The sequence below is a fragment of the Rhinoraja longicauda genome, chromosome 32 (assembly GCF_053455715.1).
Source record: "Rhinoraja longicauda isolate Sanriku21f chromosome 32, sRhiLon1.1, whole genome shotgun sequence".
Lineage (NCBI taxonomy): Eukaryota > Metazoa > Chordata > Chondrichthyes > Rajiformes > Arhynchobatidae > Rhinoraja > Rhinoraja longicauda.
The window spans coordinates 22,614,180-22,628,796 of NC_135984.1; the positions used below are offsets into that span (position 1 = coordinate 22,614,180).

A 14,617-nucleotide genomic window follows, 5' to 3' on the forward strand; every position below is an offset into this window, starting at 1 on the left:
TATTGTTGAACTGCGGGTAATTTTTCATTTCACTGCACATTTATGTGTATGTGACAAATAAATTACTATTGACTATTGAGGTGGTGGCATTATGAGGCAGCCGTCTTCAAACTATCACAAGCTGTGCCACTGATCCGTCCCCTCCATGGTTACAAGCTCTGAGGAGAGACAGCAGCTCCCATCGTGTTCAACAGGAGGGGCACAGTAGGTCATGGAGACACAAGGAACTGCGGATGCTGGAACCTTAAGCAAAACAGTGCTGGAGGAACTCAGCGAGTCAGGCGAGGTTTCAGGTCTGGGCCTTCAGGCAGACCATCTGGAGAAAGGCCCCAACCCAAATCCTCGACTATCCATTTTATACATACATATATACAGTAGATATAGGAGCCTGAAAACTGTAAAGTCCAGGTTCAGGAGCAGCTTCTTTCCTGCAATCATCAGGCTAAGAAATACGACTACCTCTAAATAGACTTTGAACTATATAGACTTGAGACTGTACTTTTGCACTATTATTGTCTATTTGTTTTAATTTTTTTAATTTTTATACTGAACATTTTTTGTTTATTATGGGTTTTACAGAGTACTATGTTTACATAACTGTTGTGATGCTGCAGTAAGAAGTTCATTGTTCCGTTTCGGGACATATGACAATAACACACTCTTGATTCCCTCCACAGATGCGCTCTGGCCCACTGTTCCTCCAGTACTGTGTTTTACTGCATGACATGGAGCAGATGCTGCCAGTCCTCAACAAAGTATATGCCCATCGTGCCAGCCAAGGTGTACCCATGTGGGTGGTGAATTTAACCATATAACCATATAACCATATAACAACTACAGCACGGAAACAGTCCACGCCGACCATTCTCTCTGACCTAGTCTCATCTACCTGCTCTCAGACCATAACCCTCCAATCCCCTCTCATCCATATACCTATCCAATTTACTCTTAAATAATAAAATCGAGCCTGCCTCCACCACTTCCACCGGAAGCCCATTCCATACAGCCACCACCCTCTGAGTAAAGAAGTTACCCCTCATGTTACCCTTAAACTTTTGTCCCTCAATTCTAAAGTTATGTCCCCTTGTTGGAATCTTCCCCACTCTCAAGGGGAAAAGCCTACCCACGTCAACTCTGTCCGTCCCTCTTAAAATTTTAAAAACCTCTATCAATTTGGAATTTGGAATTCATTGCCACAGAAGGCCAAGTCAATGGATATTTTTAAAGCAGAGATTGATCGATTATTGACCAGTACACGTGTCACAAACCTATGAACATGGTGCTGAGAGTGACCCTAGGCTCAGGGCATTCTCTCAATACATAGACCAGCTACCATCGATCACCAGCAAAGGCCCACACTCACAGTACCGCCCAAGGTGCTGCCCCAGACCCATGTCACAGCACCTACATTGTGACTCCAGTCATACAGTAGGCAACTTCTCCACGTTAAACCATGCAATGATTCACTGCTGGGGTTCTAGCCAGGGTCCAGGCCCAACAGTGTTGTCAGCAATGCATCTCTCTCTCTCTACACAAAGATGGGCACAAAATGCCGGAGTAACTCAGCGGGACAGGCAGCATCTCTGGATGGAAGGAATGGGTGGCGTGTCGTGTCGAGACTCTTCTACACTATGATGTAGTGACCAATTTTAAATGCCAATTCCAGCAATGCTTTTGTTCCTGTGAATATAAAGGGATGAGCAAGGCACTAGTGTCTACCACCTTCAAACAGTACAGCTGGAATTCAACAGCTGACTGGAGTAAGCACATCTCTTCAACAAGCTGTTAAGACTCATCAGAGAAGACATGAATTCTTAATGGTGCACCACACACTACAGCAGCTTATTGACTAACCATGACTTCCTAGGGGAAAATACTCTCTCCTGTCCTTAACAGATCGTCTTTGTACGCTGCTCTGTTCTGTCTAATCTTCATGTTGGAAAGCTGTTTAATAGTTCATACACTGGGCAGCTAATGTATAAATCTTTGCAATGTGCCAATCTGAATTTCCATCCCCATTTGGGACTCTGATTTATTCACTGATTTAATCACCATGGTAAAGTATTGCCAGGGGCTTCCCGCTAGCAAGGCCAAACACAAATATCAGGCAAGGATAGAACTCCTGCAGCATCATCCCTCATGGTCGAATAGGCTGCTGTGAAGAGAAGAAGCAGATGTTTCTGGTAGCTGGTGGCACGCAAGGACCATGCTTCAGCTCATCAGTGCCTCAGGGAAGCAGAGGAAAAGACAAACGGAGATGCTAAAATCTAATCACCCAGGCTGAAGTAATTCCTCATGGAACATAGATCTGTAAAGCGCAGGAACAGGCCCTTCAGCCCACAATGTCTGTGCCGAACATTATGCCAAGTCCAATCCTTATCTGCCTGCACATAATCAGCATCCCATCATTCCCTGCAGCCCCATAAGTTCATAAGTGAAAGGAGCAGAATTAGGCCATTCGGCCTATCTAGTCTAGTCTGCCATTCAATCATGGTTGATCTACCTCTCCCTCCTAACCCCATTCTCCTGCCTTTGTTCCATATCCCCTCACACCCGTACTAATCAAGAATCTATCCCTGCCTTAAAAATATCAATTGACTTGACTTCCACAGATTCACCACCCTCTGACTAAAGAAATTCCTCCTCATCTCCTTCCTAAAGGAACGTGCTTTAATTCTGAGGCTATGACATCTGGTCCTAGACTCTCCCACTCTCCCACACGTGTCTATCCAAAAGTCTCTTAAACTCCATTATCATACCTGTCTCCACCATCACCCCCAGCAGTGTCTTCTAGGCACTCACCACCCTCTGTGTAAAAACATGCCTCTCACATCTCCTTTAAACTTTGCCCCTCGTACCTTAAAGTTATGCCCTCTAGTATTTAGCATTTCCATCCTCAGAAATAGGTTCTGACTGTCTATCCTAACTATACCAATCTCTAGATTTCTAGTTTTATTGATTATAACCAACTCCAGTGTCTGTGGTCACTTATATGTTCCTGTCTTTCTGATTTACCTACAATCAACTTATTATTTATCGTCCCATAAATTAAAGAAATATGCAAGAGTTATCAAGATAAAGAGAATAGACTTTTGAAGGGTCTCGACCCGAAACGTCACCCATTCCTTCTCTCCAGAGATGCTGCATGACCCGTTGAATTACTCCAGCATTTTGTGATACCTATATTTGAAGGTAAAGATAATAGAGAGAGACAAGGAGGATCTGAAGATGTCAACTACTCAGGTCCTCCAGAGTCTGACCCACTGATTTATCCCAACTCTTTTTAAGGCAATAGAGACTACTTAAAAAGAGATTGGGTATTTTAAAGAAAACTCGCAGATGCGTTGAATAAGGTTTTGAGAGACTTTTCATGGCAAAGAAGGCCAATCAATGTTTGTGTCTTGCCTGGGAGACCAACGATGGAATAAGAGAAGGACTTTGCTAAATAGTTAACCTAAATTAGCCAACAATATTTAAAAGAGATATTGGCAATAAAGTCTCACAAATACAACGAGTTTTAAAAGAACTTAGTGAGACATTGCAGAAGTGTTGGCGATAATCTTTCAAAGATCCTGATGTACGAATTATTCCTTCATATTGGAATATTAAATTGTAACTGCAATAATTTAAGAAAAGCTGAGGGAGAGGGGGCGGGAATTATAGAATATGATGTGAGAAAGTTATTAGAAGCTTTAATAAAGACAAAAAGACTGAGCATTTAAGAAACCTGCTGAATATGAAAAGTGAACATGAATTTTTTAAGGTTTTATCATATTTAAAAAAACAAATTGAACTAAATCAATCTTGTAATTAAAGTAATAGACAAGGAAATACATATCTGTTAATATCATTTGTACTGATCCAGATTTCATAACAGACTTAGCTCTGAAATTGATAGCAAAGTATTGACTTCGTTAGACAGAAGTGAAGAAGGATAAACTGAAGCTGGCCAAAATGTTGCAGTGATATAACTTTCACAAGACCTGAAACATTTATTATATTTATTGTTCACAAATACACAGTGAAGAACCATATATCCAGCTAGACTGGAAACATAGTCGCATGGTCCTAAACTGTGTCATTGCCTCTCCTTTAAAATACACTCTCAAAAAACTACTCAGCAAAAAGTTCTTCTCTATCCTAACTCTAATATCCACAAGATTGATTTAGTTTGAAGAAGGGTCTCGACCCAAAACGTCACCCATTCCTTCTCTCCAGAGATGCTGCCTGTCCTGCTGAGTTACTCCAGCATCTTGTGTCTGTCTAGTCTAGATTGATTTAGTTGTTACTGGGGCTTCTTATTCTCAGTTCCATTAGTATCTGTACTCAAAAATGATAAGCAGCCCATTTCTAATCATTACAAAGTTCCTACATAGTGGTGTCGGCAATTCAGCTCCATAATTGAATGTAACATTGATTATTGTCCTGGATCATCTCACCTTGATGAGCAGGATTAAACAGAGTTGCTCAGAGAGTACTGTTGGAAGGCAAAAAATCTTCAGATGCTGGAAATAAAAAACAGTGTATGCTGGAAAGCAGCAGTGTATGCTGTTTTTCATGGGGGAAACAATCAACATAGTTCTGACAAAAGATCATTGATTTGAATCATTAACAATTTCTTCCTCCTCAGATGTTGATTTCTTGATTAGTACGGGTGTCAGGGGTGATGGGGCCAAGGCAGGAGAATGGGTTTGAGAGGGAAAGATAGGTCAGCCATGATTGAATGGTGGAGGAGACATGATTGTTCGAATGGCCTTATTCTGCTCCGAGAACTTATGAATTTATGAACATGCTGTTTTCAAGAATGTTAGATTTAGCTCTTGGGGCTAAAGGAATCAAGGGATATGGGGAAAAAGCAGGAACGGGGTATTGATTTTGGTTCATCAGTCATGACCATATTAAATGGCGGTGCTGGCTCGAAGGGACGAATGGCCTATTCCTGCATCTATTTTCTATGTTTCTATGTTTCTATCCTGTGAGTGTTTCTAGAATTTGCTTTTTAGTTCACTTTGGAAGTTTAGTTTGCTTTGGAAGTACTGATAAGGACAATACCTTTGATGAAATAGTTTCATTTTCAGAACACTTGGTGCATATGTGTGATTACCGTGTTTGTAAAGTATTTGAAACTGCTCCAGCTAAAGATATCACACACGCCAAAGACATAATGTGCACAAAGATGGGCAAATCGTTATATTTTTCACCCAGTGAAGATCATGCCACACGTTTTTGAACTTATGGAACTTTACTTTCGACGTTAAATTTTAGACTTTCGAGATACAGCGCGGAAACAGGCCCTTCGGCCCACAGAGTCCGTGCCGACCAGCGATCATCCCATACACTAGCTCTATCCTGCACACTAGAGACGATCTACAATTTTTACCAAAGCCAATTAACCTACAAACCTGCACAACTTTGGATTGTGGGAGGAAACTGGAGTACCCTGTGAAATCTCACGCGGTCACAAGGAGAACGTACAATCTCCATACAAGTCGCATCTGTAGTCAAGATCGAACTTGGTTCTCTGGCGCTGTAAGGCAGCAACTCTACCGCTGCACCACTGCCACCAAGCTGCTATATACAAGTAAGGTTTCAGATTAGCTCAATAGTTAATTTTCCTACAAATCAAGCGAACAATAATGCACCAATATTAATTTCTCTGCACTCGTTTTACCATGTGATGTTTTACTACTTAAGTATCAGATTGGGTTAACATTGTATATCCAAGTAATCATACCTATTATTCTTATCTCTGGCCTTTATTCCAACCATCTATCTGCCAAACAATCCGCCTTGCCTACGTCAACCTATTACTTGCCATGCTCGGTGTCCTGCCTCTCGCCCCTTCCAGCTTTCTTCCCCCCACGACAAACAGGCTGAAAAAGGGTCTCGACCCAAAACGTCACCAATCCATGTTCTCCAGAGACGCTGCCTGACATACCCCAGCACTTTGTGTCCTTTTGTGTACTAACCAGCATCTTCGTTTCTTTGTTTCTACAGTCATACCTTGGTGTGTTAGTTGGCATAGTCGGGTCAATGGATATAATGGCATCATCCTGGTTCATGAGCATAATCAAGGTGTCCCTAAACAGTGAGGCAGAAACAGAGAAAGACAAACATTTAGTGAACAGATCCAAAAATCATTGATCAACTTTATATTCAACAGTTGCATTGGAACTGAAATTCAATGATTCTTGACAAGCATGATGCCAGATGAGTACAACTTGGCATTGTCCATTTTAGAGTACAGGTATATAGTTCCTTGAAGGTGGCATCACAGGTAGATAGGGTGGTCAAAAAGGCTCATGGCCTTACTGATGAAGCCTGTCAAGAATCATAGTTGGGTCTAGGAGTATTGAGTATAGAAGTTGGGACATCATGTTGCTGTTATATAAGACATTAGCGAGGCTGCATTTAGAATATTGTGTTCAGTTCTGGGCACCATATTACAGGAAAGATGTTGTCAAGTTGCAAAGGGTACAGAAAAGACTCTAGGACTCTTCAGCCCACCAAGCCCATGCCAATCATCAAGCAACCATTTTTGTAATAATCCTACCCCCAACCCATTTTGTGCTCTCCACGTTCCTCTCAACACCCCAGATGATACCATTCATCAGGGCACAGTTGCGAAGTAACATACTGCACAGGGCATTTTTGGATATGGCAGAACATTGGAACATTGGGAGGAAACCCACACAGTCACAGGGAGAACATAGAGTCATAGTGTTGTACTGTGTGAAAACAGGCCCTTCCGCCCAACTTGCCCACACTGACCAACATGTCCCACATACACTAGACCTGTAGGCACGACATGCAAACTCTATTGGCTGCCAAGCACACCGGGAAGTCCAGAGATTTGGAAAACTATATAAAAGGAAGCTAACTTCTCACAGTATTACCCCAGTTAAAGGACGTACCTTTAGAAAGGAGATGAGGGGGATTATTTTAGTTCAGGGGGTGGTGAATCTGTGCAATTCATTGCCACGGACGGCTGCGGATATTTTTAAGGTGGAGATTGTTAGATTATTGATTAATGCGGGTGGCAGGGCTTATGGGGAAAAGGCAGGAGAATGGGGTTGAGAGGGAAGGATAGATCAGCCACGATTGAATGGCGGAGTTGACTCAATGGGCCAAATAGCCTAATTCTGCTCCTATAACTTATGAACTTAACTCAAGAACTATAACACAGTTGTTTCAGTGAATCAATGTGCAAACTTAAATTGCCATGTGCATTATAGATGTAGAACATGATAATGCTGAATTTGTTCTAAGACTTTGGTTACGATCATTAAATTTTTATCTGTTTAAATAATGTATTCAACCAGTTTAGAATCCATATTACAATGAAATTTAATTTACATTAATGAATAAATATCAATGCAAATCAACATCAAACATTTCTTGCTTAAATGCACAAAATAGTAGGTTTCTTTCTCTGACCTGCTGAACCCAACAGTTGTGCACAGAAGCTCCTTAATATCACTCGGTCTGCAGTGTCTGCTGAACATCACCTGCAATGGGCAGTATTATAGATGGGTTAGTATCATAGAATTAGTGATGGAGAATAAAATGGGCATATCAAAGATCATCTGCCCCACCTTCAACCTGGAAACAGGCCCTTCGACCCACCCATTCCATGCCGACCATCAATCACCCGTTCACACTGGCTCTGTTATCCTACTTACTCATCCACTCCCTCCACACTGGGGGGCGATTTACAAATTTAGATTTAGATTTTCGATTTAGAGCTACAGCGCAGAAATAGGCCCTTCGGCCCACCGGGTCCGCGCCGCCCAGCGATCCCTGCACATTAACACCATCCTACACCCACTAGGGACATTTTTTACATTTGCCCAGCCAATTAACCTACATACCTGTACGTCTTTGGAGTGTGGGAGGAAACCGAAGATCTTGGAGAAAACCCACGCAGGTCACGGTGAGAACGTACAAACTCCGTACAGACGGCGCCCATAGTCAGGATCGAACCTGAGTCTCCAGCGCTGCATTCGCTGTAAGGCAGCAACTCTACCGCTGCGCCACCATGCCGCCCGTTGCCAAAACTGCAAATCTGCACGTCTTTGGGATGAGGTAGGAAGCCGGAGCAGCCGGTGGAAACCCTTTACGGCCACAGCGAGAATGTGCAAACTCCACACAGACAGCACCTGGTGGTCAGGATCAGCTCCCCCTCCCATTCCCAATCTGACCTTTCTGTCCTGGGCCTCCACTATTGTCAGAGTGAGGCCCAGTGCAAATTGGAAGAAAGCACCTCATATTTCGCTTGGGTAGTTTACACGCCAGCGGTATGAACATTGACTTCTCTAACTTCAGATAGTCCCTGCTTTCCCTCTCTATCCCCTCCCCTTCCAATTCTCCCACTAGTCTTCCTGTCTCTGACTACATTCTATCTTTGTCCCGCCCCCTCCCCTGACATCAGTCTGAAGAAGGGTCTCGACCCGAAACGTCACCCATTCCTTCTCTCCAGAGATGCTGCCTGTCCTGCTGAGATACTCCAGCATTTTGTGTCTACCTTCGAACCCAAGTCTCTGGCTCTGAGGCAACAGCCTTACCAGTTCACCACTGTGCTGTCTTGATACAACTTTGTATTTTTTTTAATTAAAAAATAAAATAAATATATACAAAGCAATAGCTGTGCAAAATCCCTCTGACATTCTCAGCGACTATACATACATTCATTGGCACTGTAGTTGGTAGTGTTCAGCAAACTATCATTACACCAGGCACACTTGCCACTCATTTGGCCCCCTGGAGTGACATCCCTCCCCTGTTTGAGGGGCGTAATTATTTGTATTTACCTGCAATGGTACATTTTCCATTCTAAACACTGAGCAATGAAGACTCTCCCAAATGCTATCTGCATTCGTGACCACTTTATTTGGGCAAGTGGAAACAATTCCTACCCGATCAAACTGCTTCAGATATATTTTTTTACGTCCACCTCTTTGCCTTATTTTATTCGCTCAAAGAGACCAACCTGTTCCATTTGCATCTGTAATAATTTTATAATATGCAGTGCCAGTCTAAAGGTCTTTAACATTGTCATTGTACCTACTCCTACCACTCTCGCTGGTAGCTCATTCTACATAACCACCACCCGTTGTGAAAAACCTGCACTCAGATCCCAACTCTCCTTAAACCTATGACCTCTAGTTTTAGCCTGCTCTACCCTGGGAAAAATACAGACCATCCACCTTATCTCTGCCTCTCATGATTTTACATCGCCCCAAAAATTTATAGGGCAGCCTCGGTGGCGCAGCGGTAGAGTTGCTGCCTTACAGCGCTTGCAGTGCCAGAGACCTGGGTTCAATCCCGACCACGGGTGCAGTTTGTACGGAGTTCGTCCGTTCTCCCCATGACCTGTGCGGGTTTTCTCCGAGATCTTCGGTTTCCTCCCACACTCCAAAGACGTACAGGTTTGCAGGTTAATTGGCTTGGTGCATGTGTAAATTGTCCCTTGTGCGTGTAGAGTAGTGTTAATGTGTGGGCATCGCTGGTCGGTGCAGACTCGGTGGGCTGAAGGCCCAGTTTCCACGCTGTATCTCTAAACTAAACTAAGAAGGTCATCCCTCAGACACTTTGTCTCAAGAAACAGTTCCGGCCTATCTAGTCACTCTTTATTATCAAGCCCTCCAATCCAGACAAATCCTTGTGGATTTTTACTGCACCCTCTCGGACATCCTTCCTCTACTATGGCGACTAGAAGCTCATACAATATTGCAGGTGCAGTCCACGTCTTGTGCAGCTGCAACTTGCCATTCCAACTCCTCTACTCATGTCCCCAACCAATGAAGGCCAGTGTGCCATGTGCCTTACTCATCACCCTGGCTAACTGTGTTGCCGCTTTCAGGGAACTAGATGCTGATAGCCTTTCCCTACGACAACACTCCCCAGGGCCCTGCCTTTCACCGTGTGTGTCCTGTCCTGCTTTAACCTCCCAAAGTGCATCACTTCGTATTTAGTTTAGTTTAGAGATATAGCTCGGAAACAGGCTCTTCGGCCCACTAAATCCACGCCAAACATTAGCAATATCCCACAGTCTGGGGACAGTTTCCAATCTTTACTGAAGCCAATTAACCTACAAACCTGTACATCATTGGGATGTGGGGGCGAAAGCGGAGTACCCGGGTAAAATCCACACGGTTATGGGGAGAACATACAAACTCCATACAGACAGCACCCGTAGTCAGGATCGAATCCGGGTATCCCTGGAGTGACATCCCTTCCCTGTGCCACTGTGCCTCCCACATTTGTCAGAGTCAAATGCTATCAGCCATTCCTTTGCCCGCATTCCCAGTTGTAACCACAGAGAACCTTCTTCACTGATGCCACCTGCATTCTCATCGAAAAAATGAATATATAGAACAAACGGGGGACTCTGCACTGATCACAGCAACACATTACTGGTCATGTGGGAGGAAACCAAAGATCTTGGAGAAAACCCACGCAGGTCACGGGGAGAACGTACAAACTCTGTGCAGACGGCGCCCGTAGTCAGGATCGAACCCGGGTCTCTGGAGCTGTAAGGCAGTAGCTCTACCATGCCACCGTGCCGCTGTTCCAAGTAGCCCCAAATCCAACACATCGTTTACTGGGAGCAGTGACTCCTGGTGTTGAGTGCACTTTGAGAGCTGGCTGCCTGAAGGAGGCACCTCAAAGCATTAAACAGATGCTGTAAATGCCATCTCTGCAGAATCCTTTCAGTCCACTGGCAGGATAAGCAAGCTAATGTAAGCATCCTCTCCTCCATCACCATGCTCGAACAACGCACTTCAATAAGCACTTCATGTTACACGTAGGCCCAGAGCAGAATCCCAAAATTGGCAGTGTTCCACAGCAAAAGGCTTTCAAGTAGACAGACAAGATTTAAAATATATTGGCAAAATCTCCTTACAAATATATAACATCCCCATCCATCCAGTTGTGGAAATCATGGCCCAGGACCACTAATAATGGAGAAACAAGGAACTGCAGATGCTGATTTACCACAAAAAAAAGACACAAAATGCTGGAGTAATTCAGCAGTTCAAGTAGCATCCCCGAGAATATGGATTGGTGACATTTCACTGATCCTTGGCGGAGAGGAAGAGGGCATGTTAATAAAGATGAGGGAGTGGGGGCCTGGAAACCTGAAGTAATCGAGGAGATGGAGAGCATGTGAGGTGTCCTGGACGTAGGTGGGGAGGGATTGGACCAGAGGAAAGGAAAATCAATTGCAAATTCTGGGGACCTCATGGACTATTTAGAGACAAACTAGGTAGAAACATCACCTATCCATGTTCTCCAGGGATGCTACCTAACCTGTTGAGTTACTCCAGCACTTTATAACTTTTTTTTTAACCACTAACAATGGAGCAGCAGCATCCTGCATGGCTTTGGAAACCGTCTATGAACACAGGACACCAGCATTATCAGAGGAAGGGGCGCACCACCTCCCTCCCTACCTACACACGTGTCGTTTCCAACAAGTCCCATCTTCCCACTGCAGCTCACAACACAATGGCCTCATACCCAGTGGTATGAACATCGACTTCTCCAACTTTAGATAGTTCCTCTGTCCCTCCCTTCCCCTCCTCCTTCCCAGATCTCCCTCTATCTTCCTGACTCCACCTATATCCTTCCTTTGTCCCGCCCCACTGACATCAGTCTGAAGAAGGGTCTCGACCCGAAACGTCACCCATTCCTTCTCTCCCGAGATGCTGCCTGACCTGCTGAGTTACTCCAGCATTTTGTGAATAAATCGAGCAGCTCACAACACAATGGCCTCATCAACCACCTCAAAACCGGAGTAGAAGCGTGTTACCCTCAATTCTCATGGACTGTCCAAGTTATAGGCTGCAGAAACCAATACAAAAACAGTGGTCTTACGAACTGCCCAGCCGTGAGGTGCTGATTGTGATGTTGTCATCACTCGCACGCCAGTAATTGCAAACAAGATTATCTTAATTCTGCCCCGCAGAGGGAATGCATGTTTTTGTCACGAAAAAGCCACACTTGTGACTGTCATTAAGAATGAGCAGAAGGGAGGCTTTCGGTAACCAATCGCCCTCTCTACCACAGATTGATTCGAACAAACAGCACTCAATGTTTGCAACACATGTGTGGTCTTCCTGATCTTCCAGTTGATCTGCAAAACAATCTTTTTGTTTTTGGTCACCGGTCCAAGAATTCCTTGACGAACTATTGAATGAACACATTTTTTATAATAAAACTCAGTTTTATAACATTCAAGACTTCTGATCAATCTTTTAGTTCTTTAATACTGAATGAATGAATGATACTTTATTGTTGCATGTGACAAGTCCGAGTGATATTCTTTGTTTTGCATCCCTAAGTGGACACACAAAGCTAAAGTATTCCGTTTTACACACTCTGATATGGATAAGTCCCAAACCTTTGGGAATGTGTTTCACCTCCGCCTTAAATATCTCCTCCATTTGGACCTCTTATCAATCAGTTAAAACTCCTAGAATCTTTGTTTCCACTTCATTAGGACCAAACACCTTTTCAATTAAACCTAAATAACCCTCACCTCGAGTTCGATCTTTACCGTTAAACTCTGCAACTACTCTGAACCTAATTGAATTTTCATTGCTATTTCCCATATCCTCCCCATTCTCTGGCAATGCCTCCGATTTTGTTAGACTGATAATATTTTGATCAATAAAGCTGTGCTGTACACATTTCAGAAATTTCTCAGACTTCTTGCACCCAGCATAAGGTTTTTTTAATCAGCCTCATATAGGATAAATTATAATTTCCTTATTAAAGTTGTTATACGACTTTCCAAAATGCATTACACTGAGCAGTACCTCCTCCTCTACTTGCTAATGTTCGACATACAGCACAGAAACAGGCCCTTTGGCCCACTGAGTCAACGCCAACTAATGATCATCCCATACACTGACACCATCCTACACAATGGGGACAATTTACAATCTTAACGAACCTGTACGTCTAGAGTGTGGGAGGAAACTGGAGAACCCGGAGAAAACCCACGCGGTCACGGGAAGAACATACATTCTGACAGCACCCATAGTCGGGATCAAACTTGTGTCTCTGGCGCTGTGAGACAGCAACTGTACCACCTGCAGCACTGTACTGCCCTTGTGTCTACATCAACTCTTTATTATCTGACTGATGTCATTGGCATGAAACATTGAGAGCTTTTGTACCTTTGAATCTTTAGGCACATCACCCCTTTCCTTGGTCTGTAATAATGTTTCCAAAAGTAAATACTCACTTACACTTTCATTTTGTTTTAGGCTTCTAATTTATGTTTTCAAGAGAGAGTTAGATTTAGCTCTTAGGGCTAAAGGAATCAAGGGATATGGGGAAAAAGCAGGAACGGGGTACTGATTTTGGGTGATCAGCCATGATCATATTGAATGGCGGTGCTGGTTGGAGGGGCCAAATGGCCTCCTCCTGCACCTATTTTCTATGTTTCTATGTTCACCCCAGGTGGGAACTAGTATCCACATCTCCACACATTTATGCACTTGTGCTCATCTTCACCTTAGTCTCCTCTCTGCAATATTCCTTCATTTGGAATAATCTTTACTCCAATAAGATTCTCTCTTACCTTCAGCCAACCTCCTCTAAATCTCAGTCCTGTTCAGCTGTACTCCACATTCGAAAAACCCTGTCTACCCCAGATTCAATGACCCAGGAAAATTGAACACTCGCTGATGTATCGTTTCTCTGATAATGCAATCAATCACCTGCTTAACATAAACTCGCAAGAATATTACAGAGATGACCAACTCCGAGATAGACACAAAATGCTGCAGCAACTCAGTGGGCCAGGCACCGACCCTGGAGAACAGAAACAGGTGATGCTTTGGGTCGGAACCCTTCCTCAGACACCGAGTCCTCAGATACAAAGCTTTCTGAGGATGGCTTTCCACCCAAAGTGTCACCTATTCCTTTTCTCCAAGGATGCTGCCCGGCCCGCTGAGTGACTCCAGTATTGTGTGTCAATCTTCGGAATAAACCAACATCTGCAGTCCCTTCCTACACACGTTACCAACTCTGGGATCCTGATGTGTATCTTCCCCATCGTCACAGAAACTCTCGCGGTGGGACATATTTATCTTTGTTTGGTTTTGGCTTCCCCACAAGAGGCGTAACTTCTGACTAATCGCTGTCACTTGCACCTGTTGGTGATATCTCTTAGCCTGGCACCAGGAACATACCACCATGGAAGATTCAGATCAGTCATCGCACAAACAGCTATCTATCCCTTGGCTTTCCAAACATCTCAAACACCTGGTGCCCGCTGTGCCACGGGTCGTTCGAGCTGGCACTATCCGTCACCAATCAACGCCCAGTTGCCATTTCCTTCATCCAATCTAAAAGCCAAATTGCAACATATATACGCAGAGCATCACCATCCTGTCTGCTTCTTTCTACCCTGCTGATGCCCACCTACCTTGCTCCAATGCCCACCTACCTTGCTCCAATGCCCACCTACCTTGCTCCGATGCCTACCCACCTTGCTCTGATGCCCACCTACCTTGCTCTAATGCCCACCTACCTTGCTCCGATGCCCTCCCACCTTGCTCCGATGCCCTCCCACCTTGCTCCAATGCCCACCTACCTTGCT

The 14,617-nt window shown here is 44.0% G+C and overlaps 1 protein-coding gene across 6 annotated transcripts in view; it reads right to left on the reverse strand.

Moving 5' to 3' along the window:
* The window catches only part of LOC144608831 (high affinity cGMP-specific 3',5'-cyclic phosphodiesterase 9A-like), a 91,827-nt gene that overhangs the window by 64,073 nt on the left and 13,137 nt on the right, over positions 1-14,617 (reverse strand). For all 6 annotated transcript variants that reach the window (XM_078427000.1, XM_078426999.1, XM_078427001.1 and 3 more), the window contains exons 2-3: positions 7,438-7,508; positions 6,004-6,081 (exon numbers count right to left, since the gene is read on the reverse strand). In XM_078427000.1, the coding sequence (XP_078283126.1) occupies positions 6,004-6,081; positions 7,438-7,508 (149 nt within the window). The remainder of the gene's footprint in view (positions 1-6,003; positions 6,082-7,437; positions 7,509-14,617) is intronic.